The following is a 26,918-nucleotide window of genomic DNA, read 5'->3' as shown; positions in this document are numbered from 1 at the left end:
AGCATCATACTAAGGTTGGTTTAGGCTGCAGCATTAAGATCCTACTTGGCTCTGTGCCCTGACCACATCCGTGTAATGTGATGCCCCGCTGCCCTCCCCACAGCGACAAGCTCCACCCCTTAGATTCAGACAAGCTGCTATATTTGTCTTTAAATACATTTATCATTGTTATGAAGGTGCAGTAATCTCCATGAATTTAACAGGTAAAAAGTGGTTAGATGGTTAATTAGGTCAATTGTATTCACTACCCGCTCTGCAGAGCCCCACACGAGCAGTTGTGGACTGGTAGTTAAGATCACATGAAAAAGCAGGTTCACACAAACCACACACGCACCCACACATACACAATATGAAATCCAGGGACGTGGCAACAATGTCCCTCCTCATGCACAAAGTATGCACAGAGCACATCGCCAGAGTGGAAGAAAGTATGCTTGCCCACTGTGGGCTTTAGAATGGATCCTCCTGGAGCCTGTGCCTGCCGCAGTGCCATCTCACGCTAAAGACGCCACGCTCTGCTTGTACACAGCATGGTAGGCATTCCTCAGCAACACGTAGGGGAAGCATGACTCCAGTAGGTCCATGGTGAGGAATGGCGATTCCTGAACGATCTGGTGAAGTTGAGAAAGAACCACTGTAAAAACCTGATTTGTGAGTGTGACAGCATGAGTCACAGAAGGCCTGTAGGGCATGCCTCACCATGTCCAGCAGCAAGTACACCGACTCCCGGTTGCGTGTGGCCACCTTGTCGCTCTCCTGGCCAATCTTCAGCAAGCTGGAAGACGCCAGCTGAGGGAGTCAAGATTGAGGCGTTAATCTGCACCTTCATCTGTCATCCTGCCTCTAACCATAGCTTCCCATCAGGAGGCCTATGCTCAGTGCATGAAGGATGCTCATGCAGTGAGAGAGCCAGAGAAAGTGGCAGGAGAAAGGGACATGGACCTAGGCCAGGGCCTAACCCAGGGTGGGGTGCACTCACAGCCAGGAATTCCTTGAGACGATCCTCAATGCTGCCCTTGTGAATAGTGAACAGTGCAGCTGCGATCTGGTTCACCGCTTTGGCCAGGCAGTGAATGTTGTTGCAGTGACCTGGAAAAAACAGTGGATCAGCCTACTATTAGGCAGACTTCCATATACATGCAGGAGCAAGGGCTGCTTGGCTCACCTTCAATGGCTGGACTGTATTGAGACATGACATTACTCGCCAGGGTGGGCAGGGAGACAGCCACAAACACCATGAGCAAGCAGGCAATCTTGTACTCTTCTTCCGGACTGATGTTGTCTGTCAGACAAGAGCGGGATGCATGTAGCTGTCACTACCCTGCCTTATGGTTGAGAGCTCAGACCATTTCAGCTGACCAGATTCTGCATAAGTGTGTCAAGTCTCCCATTGGCACCCTTATGGGATGCAGCCCACGAATGTATATGCCACACCTGATTTTTGAGAGGACAGCGCCACCACCAGGGCAGGGTCGATCTCACAGGGCAGACCAGCAGCAGAAGATAGTTCATAGACATTCATGGCCACCTGTGGCATGGAGAAGCAAATTATCACCGGGTCATGGGTGGGAGGTGTTATCCCCGCAGTACATCCCCGTGGGGTACGCACCTTCAGGTCAGTTTCCCTCGGGATGTGGTCTTTGAAGTCCTCCACAGAGCTCACAAGGAAGGGGATATGGTGAGATAGCACCTACGGAGAAGTTCCATGGAAGTGTGACCTCAGAGTAAACATATTGAGCAAACCCCATCAGCAGGTGGCAGACTCACATCTCTCAGTGCTTCCTGGGCCAGTGAGCGGAAGGATAGGATGACACCGATGATGGTCATCCTCTTCAGCACGCTGTCCACGGCTGCCACAGGAGAGCAGAGCCACTCATGTTTCAGGGGGACAGAGCCCCTGGCGTAGGATAACCCCCCATAGGGAAGACCCCCCCCCCCCAGGGAACACTTACATGACAGCTTCTTAAAGAGCGCCACCATCTGGTCGGGCTTATCAAAGCTGGTCCTCATCTGGGTCAGAATGTCCATGTTCTCCACCACCAATTTCTGTAAAGCATAGACACAGAGCTGATGATGAAGGTCAGATGCAGGAACACATGGAGCGAGACAGAGGTGGGCGACGCACAGGCCCACCTTGAGCTCGGCCACCTGTGAGGAGATATGCCACATGAGGCTCTCGCTGAGGAACTTCATGCCATATGGCCCCAACAACTCCGACAGGGACCTCATCTCTGCAGGCAGACAGCCAGGGGAGAACGTCATGTGCCAGCCTGGCTGACCTTCAGTGATGCAGTGTTCTGGCACCAAAGCCCAGGCAGTAGCCTTACCGGATATGTCAGAATACTCCTCGGCGGTGAAGGACAGCTCATTCTCTGTAGGAAGATTCACAAAGGCCTTCATGGCTGGGAAGTAGGCAATGTGACCGTTGCTCACCTGCCGCAGCAAGGTCTCCAGATACCTGCCGGGGAAGCAATTTGTCATTTCGAATCGGACCAACAGGGAGTCCTGAAACAGCTATTTCAAAAGAGGTCCAGTTGCTGTCCAGGAGGAACTGTTGTACCTTAAGGAGATGTCCTTCACTTGAGCCACAGCAGATATGACTCCACATTTTTTAAGAAATCTGTAGATAGTGTGGGGGATGCCGGAGGAGCAGACTCGACCTCAAGGGGGCACCATCATGCCTGCCACCTACCAGTTGGTGTAGAGGCTGGTGATGGTGGGTTCGCCATGGCTATCGAGGTGCTGTGTCTGCTGCAGCAGAACATTGTTAAAGACTCGTGTGATGTCGATCTGCACGTGGTTCTCGATGGCCTGCAGAACGGACATGTAGGCGCGCACACTGCTAAGCAGCTCTGAGGGCTTGGCGATCTCCTGTGTTGCCTGGTTGTACATGGTCATGCCCACAATAGCCCTGTGGAGGACATGGGGGATGTCACTCATGATTCTGCTGTGATAGCACCAGTAAGAGGTACTCTGGTGAAGCTACAGTCTTGCTGCATCAGGGTCAGTGCTTAGGACACATGGTGGCAAAGAGGCTCTCCAGCGCAGTCAGGAAATGACAGTAAAGCCTTTTCTATTCTGAGTTTGATTAAGGTATTCAGTCAGCTTTGACATGATGAGTGAGTCACCACACACATAACAGGTCCAACGGCCTTGGGGGGTGGGCAGGCACTCACTTGGTGAAGCGGATCTCCAGGTGTGCGGTGAGGTACTCCCGGGGGGTGAAGCTGTGTTCCCACACCGGCATGCTGGACACATAGTTAATGGAGAAGGAGAGCTCTGACAGCGCCGTGTGCAGTTTGTCCAGGCTGAGGAGGTAAGGCAGCTGTGTCACTACCCCCCCCATCTCTCCCAAGGCAAAGCTAAAATCCCCCTTTGTGCAGCTTACTTAGTAACCAGCAGACGGCTCTTCCTCATGCTCTCCACACCCGGCTTCTCCAGCTCTGGTTCGCCCTTCTTCCCTGGCGGTTTCTTCGATTTCTTGGTCACTGCCTGGCTTATGGTCTTGGCACAGTATTTGGGCAGCAGCTGGATAAGATGAGAGCTGTGTGTCATGGCTGTGGGGTTGGAAGGGTGGGGTGGTGGGACCCAGGGGAAGCCCCAGCTAGGCCTCACCTGGTCGCTCAGGGCACACTGCTCTGTGCAGATGTCGGTGATGAGGTTGCGTGCCTGCTTGGCCATCTCATCCAGGAACATGTTACACAGAGACAGGCTGCGGTCGCCAATATGGTGTCGCTGTGGGGGGGGGGGGGGGTCAGGAGGCATTAGCTGACATAGACAAGCCAGGTGTGAACGCAGCTGCACAGGCGGGGTGCGGTCAAAGGCCCGTACGACCGCCAGGCAAAGCAGTTAAGCAGCGATAAGCAGTAAGGGGAAGGAGCGTGGGTGCCATACTCCCCAGCGGGGTCCCCCAGACCCCTCACCTCCTCGGGGCACAGCTCATGAGTGCAGCTCATAAAGTGGGTGCAGAGCAGGGGGAAGGCGATGGAGTGGCGGGACTGAGAGGGCAGCTCCAGGCACTGCTGGAACATCCTCTCAAATGCACGGCTGTAGAAGCTGACAAAAAACACAGCAGACGGGGCAGAAGGAAAGGTAAACAGCCTGCGGAGGAGCAGTGCTGAGGAACAGCGCCCCCTGTTGTCCGGCTGTCACACCTACCAGAATACGGAGAGGTCAGAGGTCTCCGCCAGCATTTCCACCAGCGAGTCCACCATCTTCGTGTGGAATATGATGGTGTTCATCATCTTGCCCAGGTCACGGTGGTCTGCGATTCCAAGTGTGGCTTTTGAAACGCTAGTGTAGGCCTGGTAAGGAGAGCTCCATGAGGACACAAGAAGGTGTGTCTCCTGCGTGAGCACCTCCACAACTGTAACCCTTCTAGAGACCATGTGTATCTTGTGATAGAGAATCAGGGCCACAGACACCTGAACTTCCTGGCTAGGCTCAGCTCCTTCAGAGTCTACGATAGCAGATAATCCTCCATTCCACACTTTGGTAAGGCAACAAACTCAAGTGATCAGAAAGGCTGCTTCTGTTTTGGAGGCTGAGCCGGCCTCCCTGTGAGGAATACAGGCCTCTGTCTTAGCAGGGAAACACCAGGTACCGGTGTCAATATCAGTGGCAGACACTTGAGAAATTACTCAGCATCCAGGATAGTGCTTCACAAAAAGAAGAGTGCCTTCTTCGGGAAACTCCTGACCCCTCACCGGCAATCGGCACACGGGATGTTTCTCCAATGAACGGTGCTTTTTACACACCAGAATCGCTTATCCATGTCTTTATGGACCTTGCTTTGTGCACTGGTGCGCAGTCATGTTAGGACAGGAAGGGGCCATCCCCAAAACTGTTCCCACAGAGTCGGGAGCATTAAATTGTCCAAAATGAATTTGAAAGCTGCAGCATTAAGAGTTCCTACCACTGGAAGCCCAGCCCCTGAAAAACTACCCCACATCATAATCCCCCCTTCACCAAACTTTACACTAGACACAAAGCAGTCAGGCAAGTACCGTTGTCTTGGTAACTGCCAAAACCAGACTCTTCCATTGGATTGCCAGACAGAGAAGCAAGATTTGTCACTCTAGAGAACACGTCTTCACTGCTCTAGAGTCCAGTGGCAGCGTGCTTTACACCACCGCATCTATCCATCCATTCCATGAAGTTCTCTACACACTGTTCTTGAGCTTATCTGAAGGCCACACGAAGTTTGGATGTCTGTAGCTATTGACTCTGCAGACAGTTGGCAACTTCTGCACACTGTGCACCTCAGCATGCATTGTCCCCACTCCGTGATTTTACATGGCCTACCACTTTGTGGCTGAGTTGATATTGTTCCCAAGTCTTCCACTTCGTTAAAATACCAATAACAGTTGACCGTGGAATATTTAATTGAGGAAATTTCACGAATGGACTTATTGTACAGGTGGCATCCTATTACGGCACCACGCTTGATTTCACTGAGCTCTTAAGAGTGACCCATTCTTTTACAAATGTTTGTAGAAGCAGTCTGCATGCCTAGGTGCTTGATTTTATACACCTGTGGCTGTGGAAGTGATTGGAACACCTGAATTCAATGAGTTGGAAGGGTGTCCCAGTAGGCAGGGACTCAAGTTACATGATTCACAACTCAGTTTGGACCTGAGGGCTAATGACTCGGGATTTGACTCAGACTAGCCAAGGAATCAGTTGTTTCCATCCCTGTGACCTACCACCAAGAGCCATACACAAGCCCCAGCCCCCAGGCCCAGTGCTTACCTGTAATCTGAACCAGTCGAGCCGCATGCCCCTGAAATCAAACACCTCGCCATCTTCCACTGCAGAGAAAAGGGGAGTGTGTGTGATTCAAACTGGAAGTGGACAGAACTGAAACCAACTGACTGTAAACAGCACAAAGCTGGCAGCTCGGAAACATCTCTACATCCTTTCAGCATCACATTCACCCTGTTTAGTGGAGACCCAGAGCTGGAAGGGGTAACCTTCCATCAGAAAAGAGGAGTACCCTGTTTCACGGTGAGGGACGTCATGGTGTTCACGAACGAGGACATTATGATGGATTCATCCTCTGGACAAACAGACAGGTTCTGGAATGCCAGGAACCAAAAGCACACAATTACATATCAGCATCATCACTAATATTCCATCTCGTGAGACACAAACCTGATGGGGCTTGTGATTAGGGGGACGGGGGGAGGGAAAACACACCTGCACCAACTCATTGAGCATGACAGCATCAAACCCAGACAGGTACTGCACGTAGTAGCGCTGCATCACCGGGCCGTATTTGCGAATGTGGAACCTCAGGTCCTCCATGTAGAAGATGAGCTCCGCAATATGCCTGTTTGGGGGGGCGGGGGTGTCAACAGATCTTATGCCCATCCTGCTGCGTTCTTTTGTCATGGTCACCATCCTTACTTGTCGATGAAGTCATCTGTGTTCTTCTTCTGAACATTATCAGCATGACGCAGCAGCCAGACGATCTCATCCCGGGCAAAGGACAATGCCATGAAGACAAACAGCGCCTGGACAGGGCAGGAATGTTACTCTGAGAGCTGGACATTAACTTGAGAGATGTTGATGGGGCTGGACTTTGTGAAAACAATACCCTTGGAGATGGGGCCAGATAGAGTGGGAACGTTACCCTGAGAGATGCTGATTGGGTCGGACTAAGCAGAAACATCACCAAAGAGATGCTGATGGGAGCGAACTAAATGGGACTGACTTACAGGTCTAGAATTCAAACATGCAGTGTACTGGCTTCTGGTCTGGATATAATGTTCCAGATTCTGGTCAGTACCTTTGGGCCAAGCAGTCCCGGCTGGTCTGCTAGCACTGTGGCTAGTTCTTTTAGCGCAGACCTCAAAAACCGCCGTCTTTCCCTGTGCATGGAACCCCTGTGCAGGGAAAGTTCACAGGTCAACCAGGAACTCACGCTTCTGTTCAGCTGCACTGTGCCCAGTAGGGGGGCACACTTACGCATGTGATAATGCTGCCTCTTTACATTCCCTGATATCATTGATACGCTTGTTGAACCTGAAAGAGAAGAAAAAAGAGCAAGGAATCCAGAGGAGGGTAACTGTAGTGTGCTGTGTGTGTGTGTGAGTGTGTGTGGTGGGGAGAGGTCATACCCGCGGATATTAACAAATAGATCCTCGGTGGCCTTGTGGATGTGGAAGACCTCGTCCCTGAATAGGCACAGGCAGGAGCTGCTCTGGAGCGCCAGCTTCCACAAGCTGAGGGCTACTGGCTCACTGTTCAATGCCGTGTGGGCCAAAATGAAGCCCACTGAGCCCGGGAGTACCACACACCGAGTTACTCAAATGACAGAACAAATGACTGAACAAACCATGGGCACAATCTGTGATTCACCCTCTACTTACACACAATCCACTTCTCCATTGTCTCCAAAGACAGATATTCACAGGGCATCTGAAATGAAGAAAACCATCACAAAGGTGCTTTGTTGGGAGACAACACCCTTTTGTGATGAGCAGAGTATGCCTTGCCGCACTTACTGTGTCTGACTGGGCAGGGTTCAGCATGGTGCTGGGTGCACTGATCAAGCTCAGCAGTTGGGCATTCCTCCACTGGTCAGCTGACAAATTGCGTCTGGGATAGACCATCTGCAGGGACACGAAGGCGTCCGACAGCGACTGCAGTGGGAACGGGGAAAGGTGGACTCGGGGTTAGAGAGTTAGAGTTAAAAGAGGCTGGCATTTTGGACCATGAGGAGGCATAGAACTCACCTTGCTGTGCGGGACAAACTCCTCCATCATCTTCTTTAGGGGGTTCTCATAGTCCACGATCATCTGCCCAAGCCTGGGGTACTCTCGATCACTGTGGCGACAGGCAACAGCAAAGCCTCATGTAACATTAGCTTCACCAAAAGGGGGCACACATGACATGAACACTCCAGCTTCCCACAGCATCCTCACTCTGCCCCAGCAGCAGCATTAGGTGGTTTCCGATCCTGGTGATGAAAATCAGCTAGACTAAATGAGTACAATCCAGAATCCAAGTCTTTTCCATGAAAACATGAGGAACTGGACCAGTACCTGGACCCATGAGTCATGTCGTGTGCGTAGTTGTAGAGTCCGATGATGGCTTTGCGTTCCTCAATCCGAGAAATCAGCATCATCAGTGTGGTGTAGGTCACCACCAGGTCAAGGTAGTTCTTAGTCAAGTCAAAGTTAACAGTCTGCAAAGAGAATCATTATGAGCTAGCTGGGAACATGGAGGATTATATACAGACCAGTGTATGAGATGATGATAATGCACCCCGTGGGGGACTCACAATGTCAAAGAAGACTTGGGAGGCGTCAATAGTGTTCAGCAAATCACAGGCATGATCCTGGTGGAGAACACGGGGGTGGATTACTGAGAGGCTGGTATAAGAAGACCCCCACCATGCTCTGGATGCAGAGTCCTTGCCTTACCTTCAGCGTCAATGTTTTTGCTTAGAATTATGCACTTTTATCTGGATGTATAAGCACATTGTGTATGAAAAATTTAAAGAAGGAGGAATAACAGACTCCTACCTTAAACTCCATTACATCCACAAAGGTGAAGTAGTACAGAGCCAAGTTCTTCAGTATCTCAGACTTCTCTTTCTGCAGCTGGGCAAGGTGTTGCTGTGACGAAAACAGGACTTCAGCAAGGGTTACTCAAACTGAGCATCATAACAGTATCTGCCACAGGCCTGGGTAATACAGTCCAAACAAAAATACTGATAAACCACGATTCCCAGAGTGCATAGCAACAACAATGCCAGCTGGTGATGACCAAATGCTCTCCATCCTCCTCCACATAATACAACATTAATAAGTGTCACAAGGTGAGAGACAGACACCCTCTAAAAAGAGCTCTGAGAATGGCAGTACTCACATTGTTGTTTCGCGTCTCCACAGCTGGAAACTTGCGAACGATGAACTTGACAGCAGACTCCAAGTTTCTGTCGACCAGGTAGGAGGGCTTTGCTTTAGGGTCACTGCAAGCCTAGGGGGACAGGGAAAGAGAGGTCGCTTGCAGAGGAAATGTGGCTCAGACCCCTTGCAGGGACACGGTCACAATGCTTCCTGTCAGGTGGCCCAGCTTCGCTGGATAGATGGGCATTTATGATTACATGGTTCTCATGGGTCATGTGATGCTGGGCATGCACCTATCATGTGGTCACCAGAGGAAATGAACTCTTACCGCATTATTTATTGAAGTGCTGGGTTACTTTAGTGTTTTGTGGCGCTTCGCAACACAAAAATGCCTATGCCATAAAAACTTGCCAAGACCCAAGTCACCCCATTTTGAAGCCCTGGAGGCTCGCCAAATAGCAGCGATGCATGTGATGTGTGCAGGGAAGTCTGAGTGGCCGAAGAAGCTGTGAATCCAGTGGTACCAGGGAGTTAAGCTGTCCAACCCTCCAAAGCAGCAAAAGCTGACCCAAACACACACAGGGAGCCGTGTTAGTCCCCCGCCCCCCCCCAGCCACAGCCACTCCCCTGAAATATTGGGTGGGGGTCATGGAGCATGAGACGGATCACAGGGCGAGTGGGTGGGGGGTGCAGTTTTGGGGAAAGCGAAAACTGTGCAAACCTTCCAAACTTGTCCTTGCTGGGAGAGGCATTGCAACAGAGAGAGAGAGAAGGACATATAAACACAAGCGGCCAACAGAGTACATGTGCACCCAGGTCAGAGAAGAAGCAGCAGGAGTGAGCAGGAGGAGGCAAGGACCCACGCTATTCCGCACCAGGGACCTGGGGTTTCATTTAGCCAATGCGTTAGAGCTTATTAATGAAAGCCAGCATCCTGGTTATCACGTCTACCCACTAGGGATGAGTTTCTTAAAAGCTCCTGTTAGCAACTTAGGTAGATGGAGCCATTCAGTTACATGATTCCAGCTATGTTACCAACTCTACTTTTGGGAAACACACCCAAGGGGGGAATAAACTGCTGTGTACAGAAGCCCAGGTTAACAAACTGAGGTGTTTGTGGGTGAACCAGCCAGTGACATTCTGCAGCTGGGTCTGACAGTGACAGAGGGCTGTGGGTGGAGCTGCACATAACATGATTCATCATAGTTGGGTATAACGGACAAATCATCCGTGTACTTTGTTACGGATGACAGCCTCCTCACAGTTTTATCTAAAAGGCTAATCCACATTAATTCCTCTCATTTTATCTATGGCAATGCCTCTTTATGGCCTGTGATACATGCAAACTAAACCATAATTTTGACAGAGACTACTGTCTACATGATTAAAATAATATATCATTAATTTCTAAAGCCAAAACTGCAAAGTGTTCCACAGTAAATTATTTAGATTTATTAAATTTAATTACATTTAATTAAATTTATTTAAATTCATTGGCAAAAAATCAACCAGACAGCTGCAACTCATCCAGAATTCTTCCAGAGTTCTTACTAACACCAAGAAAGTGGAGCATATCACACCGGTCCTTAAATCACTGCACTGCCTTCCTGTGCATTATAGTGCATAAAGTGTACTAATGGCTAAAGTGTGCTTGAGTACAAAGCACTAAATAGTGTCGGGCCCAAGTACATTTCTGATTTTCTTGAACATTCGTGAAGCACCAAGACCCCTGAGGTCATCTGGCAAAGGTTTTATCAGTGTTCCCAGATTCAAGATCAAGCAAGGTGAAGTTGCTTTGCTCCCCATCTGTGGAACAAGTTTCCTGAAGATCTGTGGTCTGCTAAAACAGTTAGGTCATTTAAATCAGATCTTAGAACATTACTGTTTGCTGCAGCTTTTCAATAAAATAAATCAGTTAAGTCATACACTATCACTACAATATAAACTTCTTTCCAGTAACAATTCAGGTTTTAGGATTTTTTTTTACGTAATGTAATATGATTTTAATGTATTTTATTTAAATGTGCTACTTTTGTAAAACAAAAGACTTTAAACTGCTTTATATATATATATATATATATATATATGTGTGTGTGTGTGTGTGTGTGTGTGTATGTATATATATATACACACACACACACACACACACACACACACATATATATATATATATATATATATATATATATATATATATATATATATATATATATATATAGAGAGAGAGAGAGAGAGAGAGAGAGAGAGAGTTTTTTTACACTGTGTAAACTTGCCTTGCCTTTATTTAACCATACATGGACTTCGTACAAAGCTATTCACATTATACAAATCCTACGGAGCAGGAGTCCCAACCTGTTTATGTCAACGGAACGATTTACGTCTTACAAACTTTTTACGCGCAAGTAAACCTGGGGGGGGTCCCCGGTGTACTGGGTGATAGGAACCGTTTACTATACAGTCTATTTGCTGGAAGACACGAAAGGGTTTGTTTCACTAACAAATTCGTGAATTTGGCTAGTTTCTTCAGTAATTCAAAAGCGCACAAAAGGAAATCCAAGCAGAAACACACAAAATGTCTCCGAGGGTCGCTGCGCAGTAGCTTAACCCTCCAAGGCGGGCAGAAGGGCACACTTAATGCATTTCACCGTATAATATTTATGTAAATCTGGCGGACGCATTATGATATGATATACACCAGGCGCACCGTATGCATTTGCCAAATAACGTAAGCTATACGGACTTTAAGCATTTTACCAGATGCATTTTTAAATATACACGAGGATACATCTTTATCGTGTAATGCAGACCAGGTGGACCCTATGCATTTTACCGTGTAATGTAGAGCCGACGGGCTTTATCCATTTTACCGTGTAATGTAGACTACGCATTACATTTCAATTTATTCTTCTGTTTTTGTAGTAGTCAGGCTATAAACACAACGGTCTGTAACCACTTAATCATGACAATCATCAAGTCATTTATTTTAATATTAACCATCCATTAAATACGCACGTCCCTGGTCAGCAGGCGCACACACATACGTCCAGGGTGCCCAATCGGTCACTACTCGGCGAAGAGCGACTCCCGTTTTCCCCGGGACGCGCCGGTGAAAGCCCACCTTTTTGATGTTGTAGACACGGGTGAGCATCCCGATGCCCCGGTCGTTCATGATGGTCAGTTTCTCCGCCAGCTTCTGTTGGCTCGGCTGAAGCGTGGCCCGTGACATTCTGTTGCCGTTTGCCTGCCTGCGATGCTGGATGTAGCGATGTAAAGGTGTGACGGTGTAACCCTGTAATTTACCAAGATGTGTCGTGATTTATTCACTGCACTCGCAGGATGCGACGCGCAGGCGCACTTTGACGCAGATCCTTCAATGGCAGCCCCGCCTTTCCTTGTCTTAGCTTACATAGGAGAGTGTTACTATTCATGTCACCCCCGGCCCAATTTTTGCTATCATTATTGCTTGCGTATATGTTTCCTTAAAATTGGCTTCAGAGAATCTTGATTTTTACTTTCCACTTTCACCAGGATGAGTCAGCCCATTTCACACTAACAACGCCGCGTATCTAAGAGCAGCAAGACCCTCTACACAAGTACACTGTACACCGGGGTGTAAATTTGGGTATATGGACTACCAATATTGTAGGGGTACCGTGTGTGTTTAGGGGGGCGGGCGGTTCGGGGCTGATTTAGTCTCTACCAATGTCGAAACCTGAAACCTAAGCCGTTGGCTGTTCACAACACAAAATGCTGACATAAAATAAATAATAAAAACAACATTTTAAATATTACAAGATAAAAATTTATCTTGATATACAGTATATTTACAGTATAAATGCTGATCATCTGAAGAAATATATTGAAATAAGGTAGCAGAAACTTCTTTTAAAATATATTTAATATATATTAACTATTGTTTTCTGTTATCACAGCTGGCAAAAATCGATTCCACCCCTCCCTCCATTCTTCCATTGATCTATTCATCCATGCATCCACATACACATTTCCTGGATACTGAATTGAATCATAGGCCTATGTAGATGGCGTTGTTTAGCTGTCAAACAGAAGCCCTCGAATCAATAACCCATTCTAATTTGTCAAACTGAAGTTAACGAGATGAGTGGCCTCAGGCAGGTAGATAAAGCAGAAGAGTAAGATCAACACACGCGAAACAACTTGAGTTTAACAGATATCAAAGTGTTTTTTTGGGGGGAGTCTTGTTTTGGATGCATATAATGTATATAACGGGCAGGAAATAAAATCAATTTCCAAGACATACTTGAGAAAGCAATTCACACAGATAACGACGCTCAGTGGAAATCGGATAATCGAGACGTAGAAAGGTGCCGCTGTGCTTATAGTAGAGGACACAGCACAACCCAGCACAGGCCACGGTTATGTAGAGGACAACAGCTGGGACCTGCAAGTCGGCCTTATCAGACCTCGCCTGCTGCTAGGTAAATGAGGTTATCTGCATTCCTTTTGCTTTATTTTTTTTAAAGCACTTTAAAAAGTTTTTTATTGTATTACATTGTATGAACGGCTTATGTTTAAGTTTGATCTTTCTTTAACTGTTTAAATGGTGCGACTTTATAAAATAGACCACACAACCCGTTCGTTGAAAATTACTGAGTGAATTTTCTAGACATGTCCGATAGACAAATCAAAGAATATGAAAGCAAGTACGCAAAAAATAAATGGTCTATAAGAAACCAGTGAACCTCATCTGGTCTGGCAGGTTTTACTATTCTCCTGTATATCTGTCAGTTGGTTTCAGCATAGATTAACTGGTGAGCTATGTTAACTAGTAAATCTAATCAATACAACTATACCACTCAAAAAATAACTTGTTAGGCGAACGTAATAAAATAAATTAATTAAGAATGTCCACCTAAGTCAAATGCTTTAATTTAGCGAGAAAGAATTTTCTTGACTGACCTAAATGTAAACATGCTGGGTCAACCTGATTTATTGGGACTACTGTTAGTTAATTACCAAGGTTCAGTAGAACTACATTTGTAAGGGTAAATGTAACATATTTACAAAGGTAGGATTTGACTTGATTTTATTGGGGCATTTAAAATTGTATGATAGGGTTATGGGTTACTGAATTTAATTGGGTAGTTACGACTACATTTTAAAATAGTAAGTACAATTACATGAATTAATTGTGCTAATTCAACAAAACAACGTTATGTTTATTTATCAGAAATGCTTTAGGCAAAGAGATGACCTTTTTAATCATAAGAAGTATATTATTCAGACAACAAGTTTTTTGACTGTTTATAAAGTCAGGAATTTAAACATATGTCATATCTAGTTTACTCCCAGCTGGCGTGAAGTTTGGAAAAGAAAAACACAAACCAAACTGGATTTGTTGGAATAAAACTTTACCAGAAAAGGAAACACTGATTTAGCAACTGCTTGAAAAGATATTGCTGTGAAAGCACAATAAGCAGACGGATAAGCAAAAATTGTAACTGCTGAGTTAGGGAATTGGAGCCCACTGTTTGAGCCTGGCCCCAGTTAACATATTACTCATATTCAACATCGACATATAAATGCATTCATTAAAACAAATCTATAAAAAAAAAACTCAGGGAGACAACTTGGTAGAAAACAATGAACGTTTTTAAAGACTGGATTCTGACTAGGTAGCAATAAAAGCTCAAGTGGCTGTTGATCACTGTTGATGAGGACTAACGTGCAAGTAGAGTTTTCAGTGCTTGATTTTTTTTGAGAGTCTGTTTCTATCAAGCTCCATGATTATTTTCTGCAAAGCCTCAAACGTGTATCTCAGCTCTGCAGGGTAGCTGAGGTTAAGAGTGCATACAAGTGCAAACAACATTACCACAGCAAGTAGTACATTTTCCAACTCATCCAGAACTTGCACACCCTCCAGAATGATACCTACATCTTCCAATTCATCATCTGGCTCTGCACCTTCTTTGCGAATGATATAGATTCCAAACATTGTCTCCATCATTGCAGCTTCACTTCTTTTACTGTCTGTATTCTTCACAGGAAAAAAAAGGGGGGGGGATATACAGACATGTTATACCACTCCCATTTTAACTTATACATGTAAACATTACTGCTATCATTTATTTCATTTACATAGTGAAAGATTCTATAATTAAATATTCCCTTTTTCTAAGTACATAACTGGTTTGTTTATAGATGTCAATATAAGGACTAGAGAATAAAAACTAGAATTAACATGTATTCTTTCATGAAGTTCTCAGGCTCTTCGTTCACGCACACAGGGCTTTGATGATGCACCCTCTCCTGACATCAATGGTGTTGGTCTGAGTATGTAGGCCAGACAAAGTCACCACAAAAATAAAAAAGGAAAAATCATTTTAATCATCAAGGAGAGTAGATGTCACAAACATAATGCAACATTGAATGAGACATTTTTTTAAAATGTAACAATCTTTATTGACAAATTTTATGATTCATGAACTTGCAATGTCCATGGGTGCATCGGCACTATGTAACTTTCAAATCTCAACTAAAGGAACCTTCAATAACGTTGGTTAAAAGCACAGCACAGTCCAAACAATACATTTAATCACAGAAATATGTAAAATAAAAGTATTTATGTGGTCCCAGGAATAAGTACCTACCATTGTAACTGCAGTGAACATTGTCAAATCTGCCCAACGCTGCATATTTTATTAGATCCTTCTTAGAGAAAGTAGTTACACCCTCTCAATCTAGTCTTATTTCTCTCCCTTCCTATTACATTACCTCTTTAAATTTCAAGCCTTTGGTGAAGTTTATAATATAACTGTACACACTGTAAAAAAAAAAAACGTTAAAAAGCAGTAATATTCCGGCAGCTGGGGCGCAAAAAAAAAAACTGTAAAATAACAGAAAATAACTCTCTTGTCACGATCAGGGAATACAGGTGGCGGCGATCGTGCCGGAAACAGGCAAGGGAAGCCAGGTACAGGGAATAACGGGGTTTTATTAAGGAACCGAGGGTTAGGGAGCATCGGACAGGGATTGACAACGAATCCACAATGACAATGACAAATAAAAATCAAGCAATAATATTCAGATGTCTGCAGACAACTGAGAACAACTGCAACAAAGGACCATTAAACTTATAACTGAACAACCAGATATCATTGGTTACAATCTACATTCCATTTACAGCAGATGCAGCTAGGGTTCAGTGAGCAAAACTGAAAATGATCAAAAATCAAATTAGAAAAAAAAAAAAACTACACCATCCACAGGATCCAACAACTGGAATTTTCTGAAGACTTTCTCTTTTATTCCCTCCATTCATAGTCTGTGATTTTTGTTATCAGGGAAAGAACCTTTGGACTGACCGCCTGCTGCTTTCTGGAAGCTGCCTTCTCCACTTTCGATCCCTTGTCAGGGTTCATCTTGAAAAGGCATCTATAGATTGAAATACAACAACTTCATTAATAAAGTGTGGACCAACTGTTACATAATATATATCTGATGTATAAAACTAACTTATGCTTTCTTACCTCTGCAAGAACTCAAGTGTCGCCCCTTGGGCTGCTGGGTAAGAAATGTTCATGCAGTAATAAGAGCCAAACATCAATATAAGAGCATCACTGAAGGCAGTGATGTGGCTATTCACAATGGTCTGGTCCACAAACAGCATGAAGTACTGTGCTGCCAAAGGAGAATTTCCTGTAATATATAGGGACAAGAGAGGAAAACAGTATTTTTTTGTTACAATCTGACCCAGAAGCAAGAAAGTCCAAAAATTATGAAACACAAGACATGGCATTTTGTTGTCCATCATTAACATTTTAGTGAGTTCTGAATTGTATTCTGAAATTTCTTTTCATTTCCTGCTGGCTGAAAAGATGCTCGCTAACCGAGACACCTTATCTGCATTACTGTAGCCATAGCTAAAGTCCATCAATTAATTTTTCCTTAATCAATAACTTGTTCCATCATGTCGGAGCATGAGAACTACTCATTTAATAGCCAAAGATTATAGCAAAATAATAGTATACCAATAGTCTGCAGGAATAAAAAAATAATAATAAACAGAATAGAAAAATATTTAAAAACATACCACACAAAACAATGCAGGATGTACTTGGAAGTTCAGCATAGTCCACTTCGGCAGGTAGGGTTGTTTGATCCACTTGGAAAATCTGTTCCTCTTCCTCATTGAAGTACTTGAGAAGTAGTTGAGGAAACCCAGCAGCATTGACATCTACAATATTCTTGCCTGATGTTTCCATTTCTCTGAAGATGGTCTCCATCTTGACTGTCTTGTCGGTTGACTTGAAGAATGAAACAACTCTGGCACATTTACTTGTTATGGCTTTCTCATCAATGTCCACACCTGTAAGCTCTTTAAAATGAGTCTTCATGCCAGTTGTCTCAAATAGATATGGCCATTCCTTTGCCAAGTCAGAGGTCTCAGTTCCACTGATAATATCTTTCCTCTGAGTGAAGAAGGAGGCCCTCATCATGGTCTCAATAGCTTTGGTGTCATGGCATCTTTCTTGGTACATTTTCTTTAACTCCTCTTGTGCATGTGTCTGGAATTCAAGGGTTTCATCAGGTGGTAGCTGCTATGGTTGCCAGTTAATACATCTGTAAGTGTCTAGTCTTCTCTTCCTAAGTGGTGTATCCTCTCCTTCACTGGTACTAATAACTTGTCTCTTAAAAGAGAGTGAAGTGCTTCCCCTCCTCAAGTTATCCACTCTGCTGACCATCTGTTTTGAGTGCAAGTATTACCTACTGCCGTCAATTTCACCTTCAATGACATCTGTGAATGCCACAGGGTACGCCTTTGCCATCTTTCTTGCAATCTCACTGATGTGTTTCTTCCCCGGTGTTGGGCACATTGTTAAGATTTCACTAACAACCAGCCGTATCATTTCAAGTCTCTCACTTTTTGTTGGCCGCTTCCATGTTTCCAACTTTCTGATGATCTCAGATGGCATCTTCTTCCAAGGAATTTCAAAATTGAAATGCCAGCTGTTGTCAGACACCCGACGAGGTGTGAAATCTGTGCTTGAACTACTTGCTGACATCGGTGAGTCTGAACCTGCTGAGCTGTGACCACCTGAAGGGTTGCAGAAGTACATGAAGAACTGTTAGAGTGTATCTGTGTATTTTATCATATTATTATCCTCCTATATGTGTACGTGCAACCCTTAACAACTAACCCATGGCCCAGAAAGGGTTGCGCTTTCTCCTAACATAAATTGGTCCTTCGAGCCGGATCCGGAGAGAGATACCAGAGGGCGCCGACCAGTCCGCCAACGAACGACACCGAAAGCTGTCGACAGTCTCGCTCATAGGGAGTGAGTGAAAGACCTGCGACGTGAATTCGCCACAGGCCGGTGGTTAGAACTGTTCCCGGACGGCTGGGCTGGCGCCTGACGGGTCCCCGGACAAGAACTAGAGCCACTTCGTCATAAAGGACCAGGTGAGAAGCACGACGCTGCAGCAGGGAAAGCGGGTGTGAGTTGAGAGGGCAGTAGCGGCCCCATACACCCGACCTAGGTGCAACATACTGGTGACCAAGGGAAAAAGGACGGGTTTCACCCCTGAAAACTGACACCGCTGTCTCTTTAGAGGACAGTAGAAGGCCGTGCCAGTGTCCTCCCGAGGTCTCATGCCAGGGACTTGCACTTAGGGTTTATTATTTTTTGTATATAAAAAAAAATGGGGCAAAGTCAAAGCAAGGTAGAATTAGCGGGTGATGAGAAATTCATGGAAAGGTATAAGGAGGGGGCAGGAATAATAAGCAACCAAAAATGGCGGAAAAAGCATGGGTTTTCAGGAACCCTGAGTACAAAAAATATTCTGAGATTACAGACAGAATTGAAATTAGAAATGATGTCCGGCCGCTGTACAGGCAAGGACAAAGTACAGAAAAGACGAGAATATGTCTTATCCGATGTTTGGTTAGAACAAAGCAAACTCCGTGATATAGCCAGAAAAAAGAAACAGGAAAAGAAAAAGGAGACGCTGCAAGCGGCCCTTGTTAACATAGACGAGGAAACACCGCCGTCTGCTCCCCCGCAGACACCAGCGGACGGCCCACCAGTACTACAGCAACCCCCACCATATCATAACATGCCAGACCTCCCACTTCCTGCTGTGCGGGGAGCTGAAGGAGGGAGTGCAAGGCCACACCAAACGAGAGCGACAGACCCGCATTTACGAATGCGAATAAATCCCGAGAAAAAAAAACACAATGGCACCGATCGGAATCCGAAGATGAATCCGAATTGCTTGCTCCCATGGTAGAGGTTGCAAATCCCCGTACAGCCCCAGGTGAAGAGGGCCAGGCCCCACCAGCCACAATATTAGTCCACTTCATAAAGACTCACAGAATCTGTTTGGGTTTACGTATAAAGGGAAGAAATACACGTATACCCGGCTACCACAAGGGTTTTCCGAGAGCCCTCATGTATACACTATGGCGTTACGCCATTCTATGCAAACGTGCCCAGTGCCAGCGCACAGTCAGATCCTGCTATACGTGGATGACATTCTGATAGCAGCAGACTCAAAGGAACATTGCAGACAGACGACCTTGGCAGTGCTCCAACATTTGTACAAAACGGGACACAAGGCCTCAAAAGAGAAATTACAATACTGTCAGGAAAGAGTGAAATACTTAGGCCATTATCTTACCGGGGATGGGAAAGCACTTTTAGAAACTCGTAAACAAGCCATTAAAACAGCTCCTAAACCAGTAACAAAGAAACAGATGATGTCTTTCCTCGGGTTGTGTAAATTGTCCTATTGTAGGGAATGGCTACCAGACTACGCAGCGTTAAAACAACCCTTACAGGAGTTAATATATGGGAAAGACATGACCCTTAAAGACCATATACAATGGACCCCCGAAGGAGAAGCGGTGTTCAGCAAACTGAAACACATGTTACAGACGGATGTAGTGCTGGCCTTACCAAATTACGACCTACCATTCACACTGTGTGTAGATGCACAAGACGGGTATATGAAAGCCGTGCTTACCCAACCCTTCGGGTCGAAACACAGACCGTTAGCGTTTTACTCCAAACGGTTAGACGCTGTGGCCGCAGGATTCCTAAATTGCTTACAAGCCTGCGCGGCAGCTGCTGAGGCAGTAAAAATATCAGCAGAATTAGTGTTATGCCACCCTTTGACCTTAAAAGTTCCACATGCGGTATCTCACATATTATTGCAAACACCATTACCGTTCTTGACACATACTAGACATTTAACCTTGGTATCACTCCTGCTTTCGCAACCAAATATAACCCTACAGAGATGCGGTCCACTGAACCCCAGTACACTTCTCCCCTTAGAAACGGATGGACAAGCACATTCTTGCAAAATTGAAATACAGGAACAGACAAAACCTCGCGCTGACATTGCACTAACTCCAATTCCAAGCGCCATAACCTTATTTGTCGATGGCTCTGCAGTCAAAGACAGATACGGGAAAAATAAGGTTGGATACGCAGTTGTGACTAAAGACAAAGTAATAGAGGCAGGAGCCTTGCCATCCACATGCTCAGCCCAAGCAGCAGAATTATATGCTGTTATCAGAGCCTGCGAGATATATGAAGGGCAACAAATTACAATATATACGGACAGTCAATACGTGTTTTCTGCAGTACACCACTATGCAGCAGTATGGAAAAATAGAGGATTTAAAAGTTCTCAAGGAGCAACCTTGACACATGCAGCACTTCTACTTCGATTGTTAGACGTTGTACAAAAACCAAAGACACTCACGTTATGTAAATGCAAAGCGCACCAGACTGATAATTCAGAGGAAACGAAAGGCAATGCGTTTGCTGACCAAGCCGCAAAGGCAGCAGCCCAGCAAACGCCAGAAAAAACAGAGAAGGGGTTATTCCTTATAGAACAAGATGTACTATATGATGCACAACAACAAGCTCCTATGTCAGAGAAAGACAAGTGGATTTCGCGAGGAGCCACACAAGAGAAAGACCTATTCAAGTTAGACAGAAAACCTATCTTACCCCGCAGCCTGTATAAAACCGCCGCGGTTGTGAGTCATGGGGTAACACATGTCTCAACAGGAGGGATGGTACATATAATACAACAACATTTTTACACTATAAATTTTTCCAATTTTGCAAAAAACTACTGTAGAGCATGCCTTATATGTTGTAAACATAATGCGCAGGGCAATCTAAGACCCAAACGAGGCCAATTCCCTAACCCTACACAACCGTTTCAGGCAATACATATGGACTTTGTGGAATTAACATGGTCACAGGGAGTGAAATACTGCCTAGTGATAATAGACACTTTTTCAAAGTGGGTGGAGATATACCCAGTAAAACACTGTGATGCAGTCACAGTGGCCAAGTGTCTGGTGTCCCATTTCTTCCCCACATATGGAATACCGGAAGTAATACGGTCAGATAATGGATCACACTTTGTGAACAAGATAATAGAGTTATGCTCACAAACGCTGGGCTTTGCACTAAAAAATCACTGTGCATACCATCCACAAAGTGCAGGCTTAGTGGAACGAACAAACGGGACTGTAAAAAACAGATTGAGGAAAACAATGGAAGAAACGGGCAGGCCATGGCCAGAATGCTTAGCACTAGTAAAACTGTGGATGCGGATAACGCCCACAGCAAACGGACTAACCCCTTTTGAAATCGTGCACGGAAGGCCATTTCCGCTGCTAGGGGAAGCAACTGACGTAGGGAAAGCGGCTCATGAACAGACACTTGCTGATTGGATGCGTAAGCTGATCTCCAAACAGAATATCCAGCACCCTGGTAATCTGCCAGAAGCATCTGTGTCTACTTTGCAGGAAACGGTGAAGCCAGGTGATTGGGTGTTGATAAAAGTCCTACAAAGGAAAGACTGGACCTCACCTCGGTGGGACGGGCCATACCAAGTCCTCCTGATGACACCAACAGCCTTGAAAATCGCGGAAAGACCTTCTGGATCCACAAGAGCCACTGTAAGCTCATTCAACCCCTACCAGACGCCTCACTCGCGGAGTAACAGTGGAAGTCCGCTACAAAGGCACGAAGAAACAATAGGTTTTCGTTGTCTCAACCCGGTGAAGAAAACAGCTGAACTGTACTCCTTTAGGATGGCTCTGGTAGGGTGTCCGTGGTGGGCTAAGGGAATATTAGGAAGTCTTTTCTGTCTTATGGTAATATTGATTCTATGGCTGGTACCAGGCACTGAGGTGCGGGAGAAGAAAAGGTGGACTCCGGACGGAGTGCACCTCACTAGCATAAAAGGAGACGAAACCCATCCATTCCTACGGAACTATTGGTATCGATATGTATATGATGTGGTATCCAATAAGAATTTGACTAACTGCTACAAAGGCAAATGGTATTACAGAATCGCATGGCGCTAGATCTCCTCACTGCAGCGCAAGGAGGAGTGTGCGTGCTGTTGAACCAAACCTGTTGTACATATATTCCTGACAATGTGCATTCACCCAACATGACTAAGGCAATGCAAAGGCTGAAGGACTTGCAAATTGCTACGACCACCGACACAAGGACGCAGAACGACTATTGGATGTCCTGGTTCACTACCGGGGCTTGGTGGTCCATATTACTCAAATTGAGTATACCATTTTTTGCATTCTTTGTGATGTTCTTCTGTTGTTGTATCACAGTGATACCTTGTTTTCGTATAATGATTAATTCTGCCCTGAGCTCTGCTTTCCGAGCCCAGGAGAATATGTTTTTGTCCCTCACCCAAAACATGGAAACAGATGCAGATGAAGAGGAGCAGGGGTGGATGCATGACGCACCATGACGGACGAGCCGAAATCCTCAACGGCATGGCCCGATCCTGAAGCATACTGGCGCAACACCCTCGCTCCTGTCTGTTCACAAGCAAATGTATAATTAACATGATAAACAGGAGGGACTGTTAGAGTGTATCTGTGTATTTTATCATATTATTATCCTCCTATATGTGTACGTGCAACCCTTAACAACTAACCCATGGCCCAGAAAGGGTTGCAGACAAGATGTCCTCACAGGGGCCTACCAGATTGTGAAGCAGGAATAAGAGACCTTGAGAAAGGAAACAGATTCTGTCAACATAGCAGGGGGCCCACCTTGAGAAATGTAATGCTTTGTATTAACCCTGTTTCACGGAGGCCTCACACAGCATTGACTAGTTTAAAGACAAGACCCATGTAACCCCTCCCCTACCCTATAAATAAAGAAGCCAAGGGACTGTCCGGTGTGACACTCAACAGAGGCGCAGATACTGTCTGTTGCACCTGAAGTGGGCACCCTTGCGCAAGTAAAACAGAAAGACGTGTGCTGTCTCGTTATTCCTGGGTCCTAAAAGTGGAAGTGTGTGAGTAGTAAGCTGCGGCGCTTCCTCACACAGGAGATTGTAGGAGTGAAAGCTACGGCGCTTTCTCCTAACAAGAACAACTTAAAATGTGTAAAATTTGGGGATGCTTGGTCATTTTTTCAACCCATTACAGGATTAAAGCAATATCCATGTACATCTATATTATTTGTGACGTAGATAACACCGAAAACATACATTTCACAGCTGTATTCACTATCAAATTTGAATACCAACCCATCACACACATCATTTAAAATAAGAGGTGTACTCTCATTTCCAGATGTACAGCATTCTTGCAACACAGCAGGATCATTTAGTAGAGTTGTTAATGTATGTTTTATGGGTATATACTGAGCATATTGCTCTTTTCTATTTTCATCATACCCCAGAAAAATTGATTGTGGATGCACATATGGAAAATTCTTTTCAAAATACTGTTTTCTTTTGTACTCTGTGGAAAGGGCAGAACTGCAGGATGTATGAATATCTATGTCATCTAGGGTTTTCAATACATCTTCAATTTCTATCTCTGATAATTTAGTTTTTGTTTGAAGAGATGCTGTAAGCTGAGTCTTTGTGTACTGCTGGCACACTCCATCAAAACTATTAATTTCTTCTACGATTAACTGTATTGTAGATGAAGGGATAAGATGGTTTGCCTGCAATTTCATGTAAAACATGCATAGATTCCTCATGTATAAACTTTTCATTTGAGCAGGGTCTTGTATACCTGCTCAGGCCGATCATCAGTTGACTCTTCATCTGACTGGATTTCAGCAACAGAGGACTGACATTCACTAGGGGCTGAAGGAGAACAGTATGTACCAGAGACATGTAGAGCTGTAGAGTGCTTGTGCTTTCTAAATAGATGGGATGTAATAGATGATTTTACTGAAAAACTGCTATCACAGTTTTTGAATGGGCAATGCACTTCCTCTTTTTTTTAAGCATGAGATTTTAGGTGACATAAAAGATCTTTCAGATCAATCAATTGTTTCTGACAGTGATTAAGATTGTATATAAAAGGTCCTTGCACACACTGACACTGTAACACAGCAGATGACTGCCGATGATGGCGGTAAACATGACACTTAAAAGCATTGTAATTTCTGAATTTAGACTTGCAACCTGCCATACAACACGCACACTGATAATGTGCCTCATTTTTATGTAGCTCTTGATGATGGAAATAACCTTTTAGGGTTTTCAAAGAGACACCACAGCTATGATGGCTGCCCTTTGCAAACAACTTACTCTGTAAATAGGGAGGTGTAAAAACAATTTCTCCATGAGTATCAATGAATTATCTATTATTATTATTATTATTATTATTATTATTGTTATGTACTTGATGATGGGAGCTACACAAATCCAAAATCCAAGGGGATGCCTTTTTCGGCAACCACCTGCAGGAAAAGGCATCCCCCTGTTAAAACTGGCTGTATTGCACCTACACTGCTGAAACTTGCACAGGTAAGTTAACACTCTCTCAAATACAAAGTCCCAAAGGCACTTGATGATGGGAGCTGCACAAATGCAAAATCCAAGGGGATGCCTTTTTCGGCAAGTACTTGCCGGAAAAGGCATCCCCTGTTAAAAATGGAGCTACTGCAGCTACACTGCATTTTAACAAAATACAACGTCATGTGATGTGTTACGTACGTTTTATTAGTTTAAGTAAACAGGAACGATCATTTCTACGCATTACAAAAAAGCTTTCATTTCGCTGTTTTCAGTGGTGCGCGCTCCCGAAACAGGCATGCATTCTACGGCAGGGATGCCTTTTTCAGCATAACACCTGCGATAAACGGCAACGAAAATACACAACGGCTGGTCAAAATGGATTTTTAAAATAAACGTTCGCATCCAAATTGGCAAGATTTGGCCTGAAAATTTTAATGAAATATTGCTCAAATTAAATCATAAAATCCTTTATTTCCATTATTATTCTGAATTCACAATTACCGGCATGACCGGCATTTCACAAGGTTTAATAAACAAAGAATACGCACACAACACTTAACAAGCTATTACTACGCAGTCCAGTAACGATCGGTCAAGGCAACTCATTTAACGCCAAGCAACGCAATAGACAAATGTGCATTGTCGGGCGAAGATCAGGTAGATACAGGTAGATGTAGCGACGCAAGTTGTGGTGGGCGGGGAGAGCGCTGTACGTTGTAACGATGGTTAGTTTTCGTATTTTCTCTAGAAATTTGGGTGTTGTATCGAAGTTTACGCTGTAAACAATGGCTGCTTTTGGAATGATACATAGGCTAAAAACGGGAATTAGAAACCTGTACGTTGAGAAGGTGAGAACGTTGTATCCGGGGTACGTAGTAACGAGGTTCGACTGTATTAGCATTTTTGGTAACTCTACCAAATATATCCGCGAATCCTCATTCGCGGCTGGTTTTATATGTCCGAGGTCTTAATGTATATTTCAAATTAAAAAGTCGAGCCATGTAATACACATCAACATTTCAATATGCAAAAACAATAAACATGGAAAAAGTTAAAGGCCTAACATAAACCAAATGTAAATTGATAGAATAGACTAAAAGTAATACATTTTTTTCCACTTAATTATTGTAATATAAAATATATTTTACCCACTCATGCACAAATAAACTCACTCTATACACCCATCATCTATAAAATAAATTCATTACACAACAATTAATTATTCTTCCTGTCAATGCAATTAATAAATTATTAATTTTCACAGTGAAGTAGCACCTTCACATATAATTTCACTCTTTTTGGGGTCTTTGTCGAATGCTTGACCACCTTAAATGTGCCAGGGTGTCCAGGTCCTGCTAGCAGTGGTGACTACGTGAATAGCACACTGAACCTCACACTCATTCACCTAATGCTGTGCCCAATTTCTTGCTCCCTAATTTGGCTAAACCTCTGTTCCTGTGATCAGAAGGTTGCCGGTTTGAGCCCGGCCTCAGTGCAATACTCACATCTGCAGGCCCTTGAGCTAACCCCTAACCCCCCAGATCCACAAGCACTGCTACAAGTAGCTGCCCTTTGCTAAGTATAAAGAGAATTTCCCCAAAAGGATCAATTAAGTGTCATTATTATTATTACTATTGTCATTATTATTTCAGGTGGTCAGAGGCGCAGGTTCATGACTCAAAAACTTTTTATGGTACGATCTTTTATGAAGGTCAAAAATCATCTCGCAAACAACATTATTCATTACCCTTGCTTATTAAATGAAGAGATGATGTTGGTGACCCAACCACAAGGCACATGCTCATTTCTGTAGCTAGAACATTTAAACACACAAACTTAAAATCAATTGTAGGTCTTGATGATTTGCCATGATGTGGGAGGCCTGATCACCAGTGCTGGGATGGCATGCGATCTCCTGAGGTCTCCCAGGTGGCCCACACATTGACATACTCTTAGTCTACTCAAATGTGTCAATTTAGCTTACACCACCCGTATCCTCCACCCCTGACGCCCAATTGATTTGATTGAATTAATCAATTTTCCATGGGCATGGTCCAGCATAGGTGCTTTGCAATGCCTGCAGATACTGGAACAGGACTCACCATCCAGGCTTCAACCCTGTTGAAAAACATCTCTGAAGATTCACCTACAAAAGTGGTTCCCAACCCTTTCCTGGCACCCCCCCCTCCCGAATGTTCTTATTCCAATCATACCCTAATAAAGGTTATATGGTCCTTAATAGGCTAATAATGA

At 44.6% G+C, this 26,918-nt stretch overlaps 2 protein-coding genes across 3 annotated transcripts; both read right to left on the bottom strand.

The window, feature by feature from the left end:
- Positions 1 to 124: 124 nt before the first annotated feature.
- Positions 125 to 12,308, bottom strand: LOC125744904 (nck-associated protein 1-like). Of its 2 annotated transcripts, XM_049017199.1 has the most exons (32): positions 11,977 to 12,308; positions 9,580 to 9,597; positions 8,878 to 8,988; positions 8,532 to 8,624; positions 8,288 to 8,344; positions 8,049 to 8,191; positions 7,740 to 7,830; positions 7,509 to 7,646; positions 7,374 to 7,422; positions 7,122 to 7,278; positions 6,970 to 7,026; positions 6,791 to 6,887; positions 6,409 to 6,515; positions 6,199 to 6,331; positions 5,996 to 6,077; positions 5,752 to 5,810; positions 4,159 to 4,304; positions 3,924 to 4,056; positions 3,616 to 3,735; positions 3,389 to 3,528; positions 3,177 to 3,308; positions 2,693 to 2,911; positions 2,328 to 2,458; positions 2,134 to 2,231; positions 1,953 to 2,046; positions 1,768 to 1,850; positions 1,610 to 1,690; positions 1,435 to 1,528; positions 1,166 to 1,282; positions 980 to 1,089; positions 700 to 789; positions 125 to 611 (listed from the first exon to the last, which is right to left on the bottom strand). In XM_049017199.1, the coding sequence occupies exons 1-32, from the start codon at positions 12,082 to 12,084 to the stop codon at positions 495 to 497; spliced, it is 3,405 nt and encodes a 1,134-aa protein (XP_048873156.1). In that variant the 5' UTR covers positions 12,085 to 12,308; the 3' UTR covers positions 125 to 494. The 2 variants fall into 2 exon arrangements, with proteins under 2 accessions (XP_048873156.1, XP_048873164.1); XM_049017207.1 differs by lacking the exon at positions 9,580 to 9,597 and having other exon boundaries at positions 11,977 to 12,307.
- Positions 12,309 to 14,654: 2,346 nt separating this feature from the next.
- On the bottom strand, positions 14,655 to 19,936 carry LOC125720431 (uncharacterized). Its single transcript, XM_048996274.1, has 7 exons — positions 19,863 to 19,936; positions 17,623 to 17,934; positions 16,930 to 17,404; positions 16,367 to 16,535; positions 16,202 to 16,271; positions 14,769 to 14,874; positions 14,655 to 14,671 (listed from the first exon to the last, which is right to left on the bottom strand). Exons 2-7 carry the CDS (start codon positions 17,632 to 17,634, stop codon positions 14,655 to 14,657), a joined length of 849 nt encoding a protein of 282 aa, XP_048852231.1. The 5' UTR covers positions 17,635 to 17,934; positions 19,863 to 19,936.
- Positions 19,937 to 26,918: the final 6,982 nt, after the last annotated feature.

The sequence above is a fragment of the Brienomyrus brachyistius genome, chromosome 1, assembly GCF_023856365.1.
Source record: "Brienomyrus brachyistius isolate T26 chromosome 1, BBRACH_0.4, whole genome shotgun sequence".
Classification (NCBI taxonomy): Eukaryota; Metazoa; Chordata; class Actinopteri; order Osteoglossiformes; family Mormyridae; genus Brienomyrus; species Brienomyrus brachyistius.
This window is presented reverse-complemented; position numbering and strand designations above follow the sequence as displayed.

What these genes read in the sequence shown, in the direction of transcription:
- LOC125720431 (XM_048996274.1), bottom strand. An exon ending in ATCCTGCATTGTTTTGTGTG is followed by an intron (nt 16,536 to 16,929) that starts GTATGTTTTTAA and finishes TATATATTACAG; the next exon opens with GAAATTCTCCTTTGGCAGCA. An exon ending in ACACTTGAGTTCTTGCAGAG is followed by an intron (nt 16,272 to 16,366) that starts GTAAGAAAGCAT and finishes TTCAATCTATAG; the next exon opens with ATGCCTTTTCAAGATGAACC.
- LOC125744904 (XM_049017199.1), bottom strand. Translation starts at nt 12,084, where the DNA reads ATGTCACGGGCCACGCTTCAGCCGAGCCAACAGAAGCTGGCGGAGAAA. An exon ending in GACATGACTCATGGGTCCAG is followed by an intron (nt 7,831 to 8,048) that starts GTACTGGTCCAG and finishes CTGTCGCCACAG; the next exon opens with TGATCGAGAGTACCCCAGGC. An exon ending in AATGGAGAAGTGGATTGTGT is followed by an intron (nt 7,279 to 7,373) that starts GTAAGTAGAGGG and finishes TCCCGGGCTCAG; the next exon opens with TGGGCTTCATTTTGGCCCAC.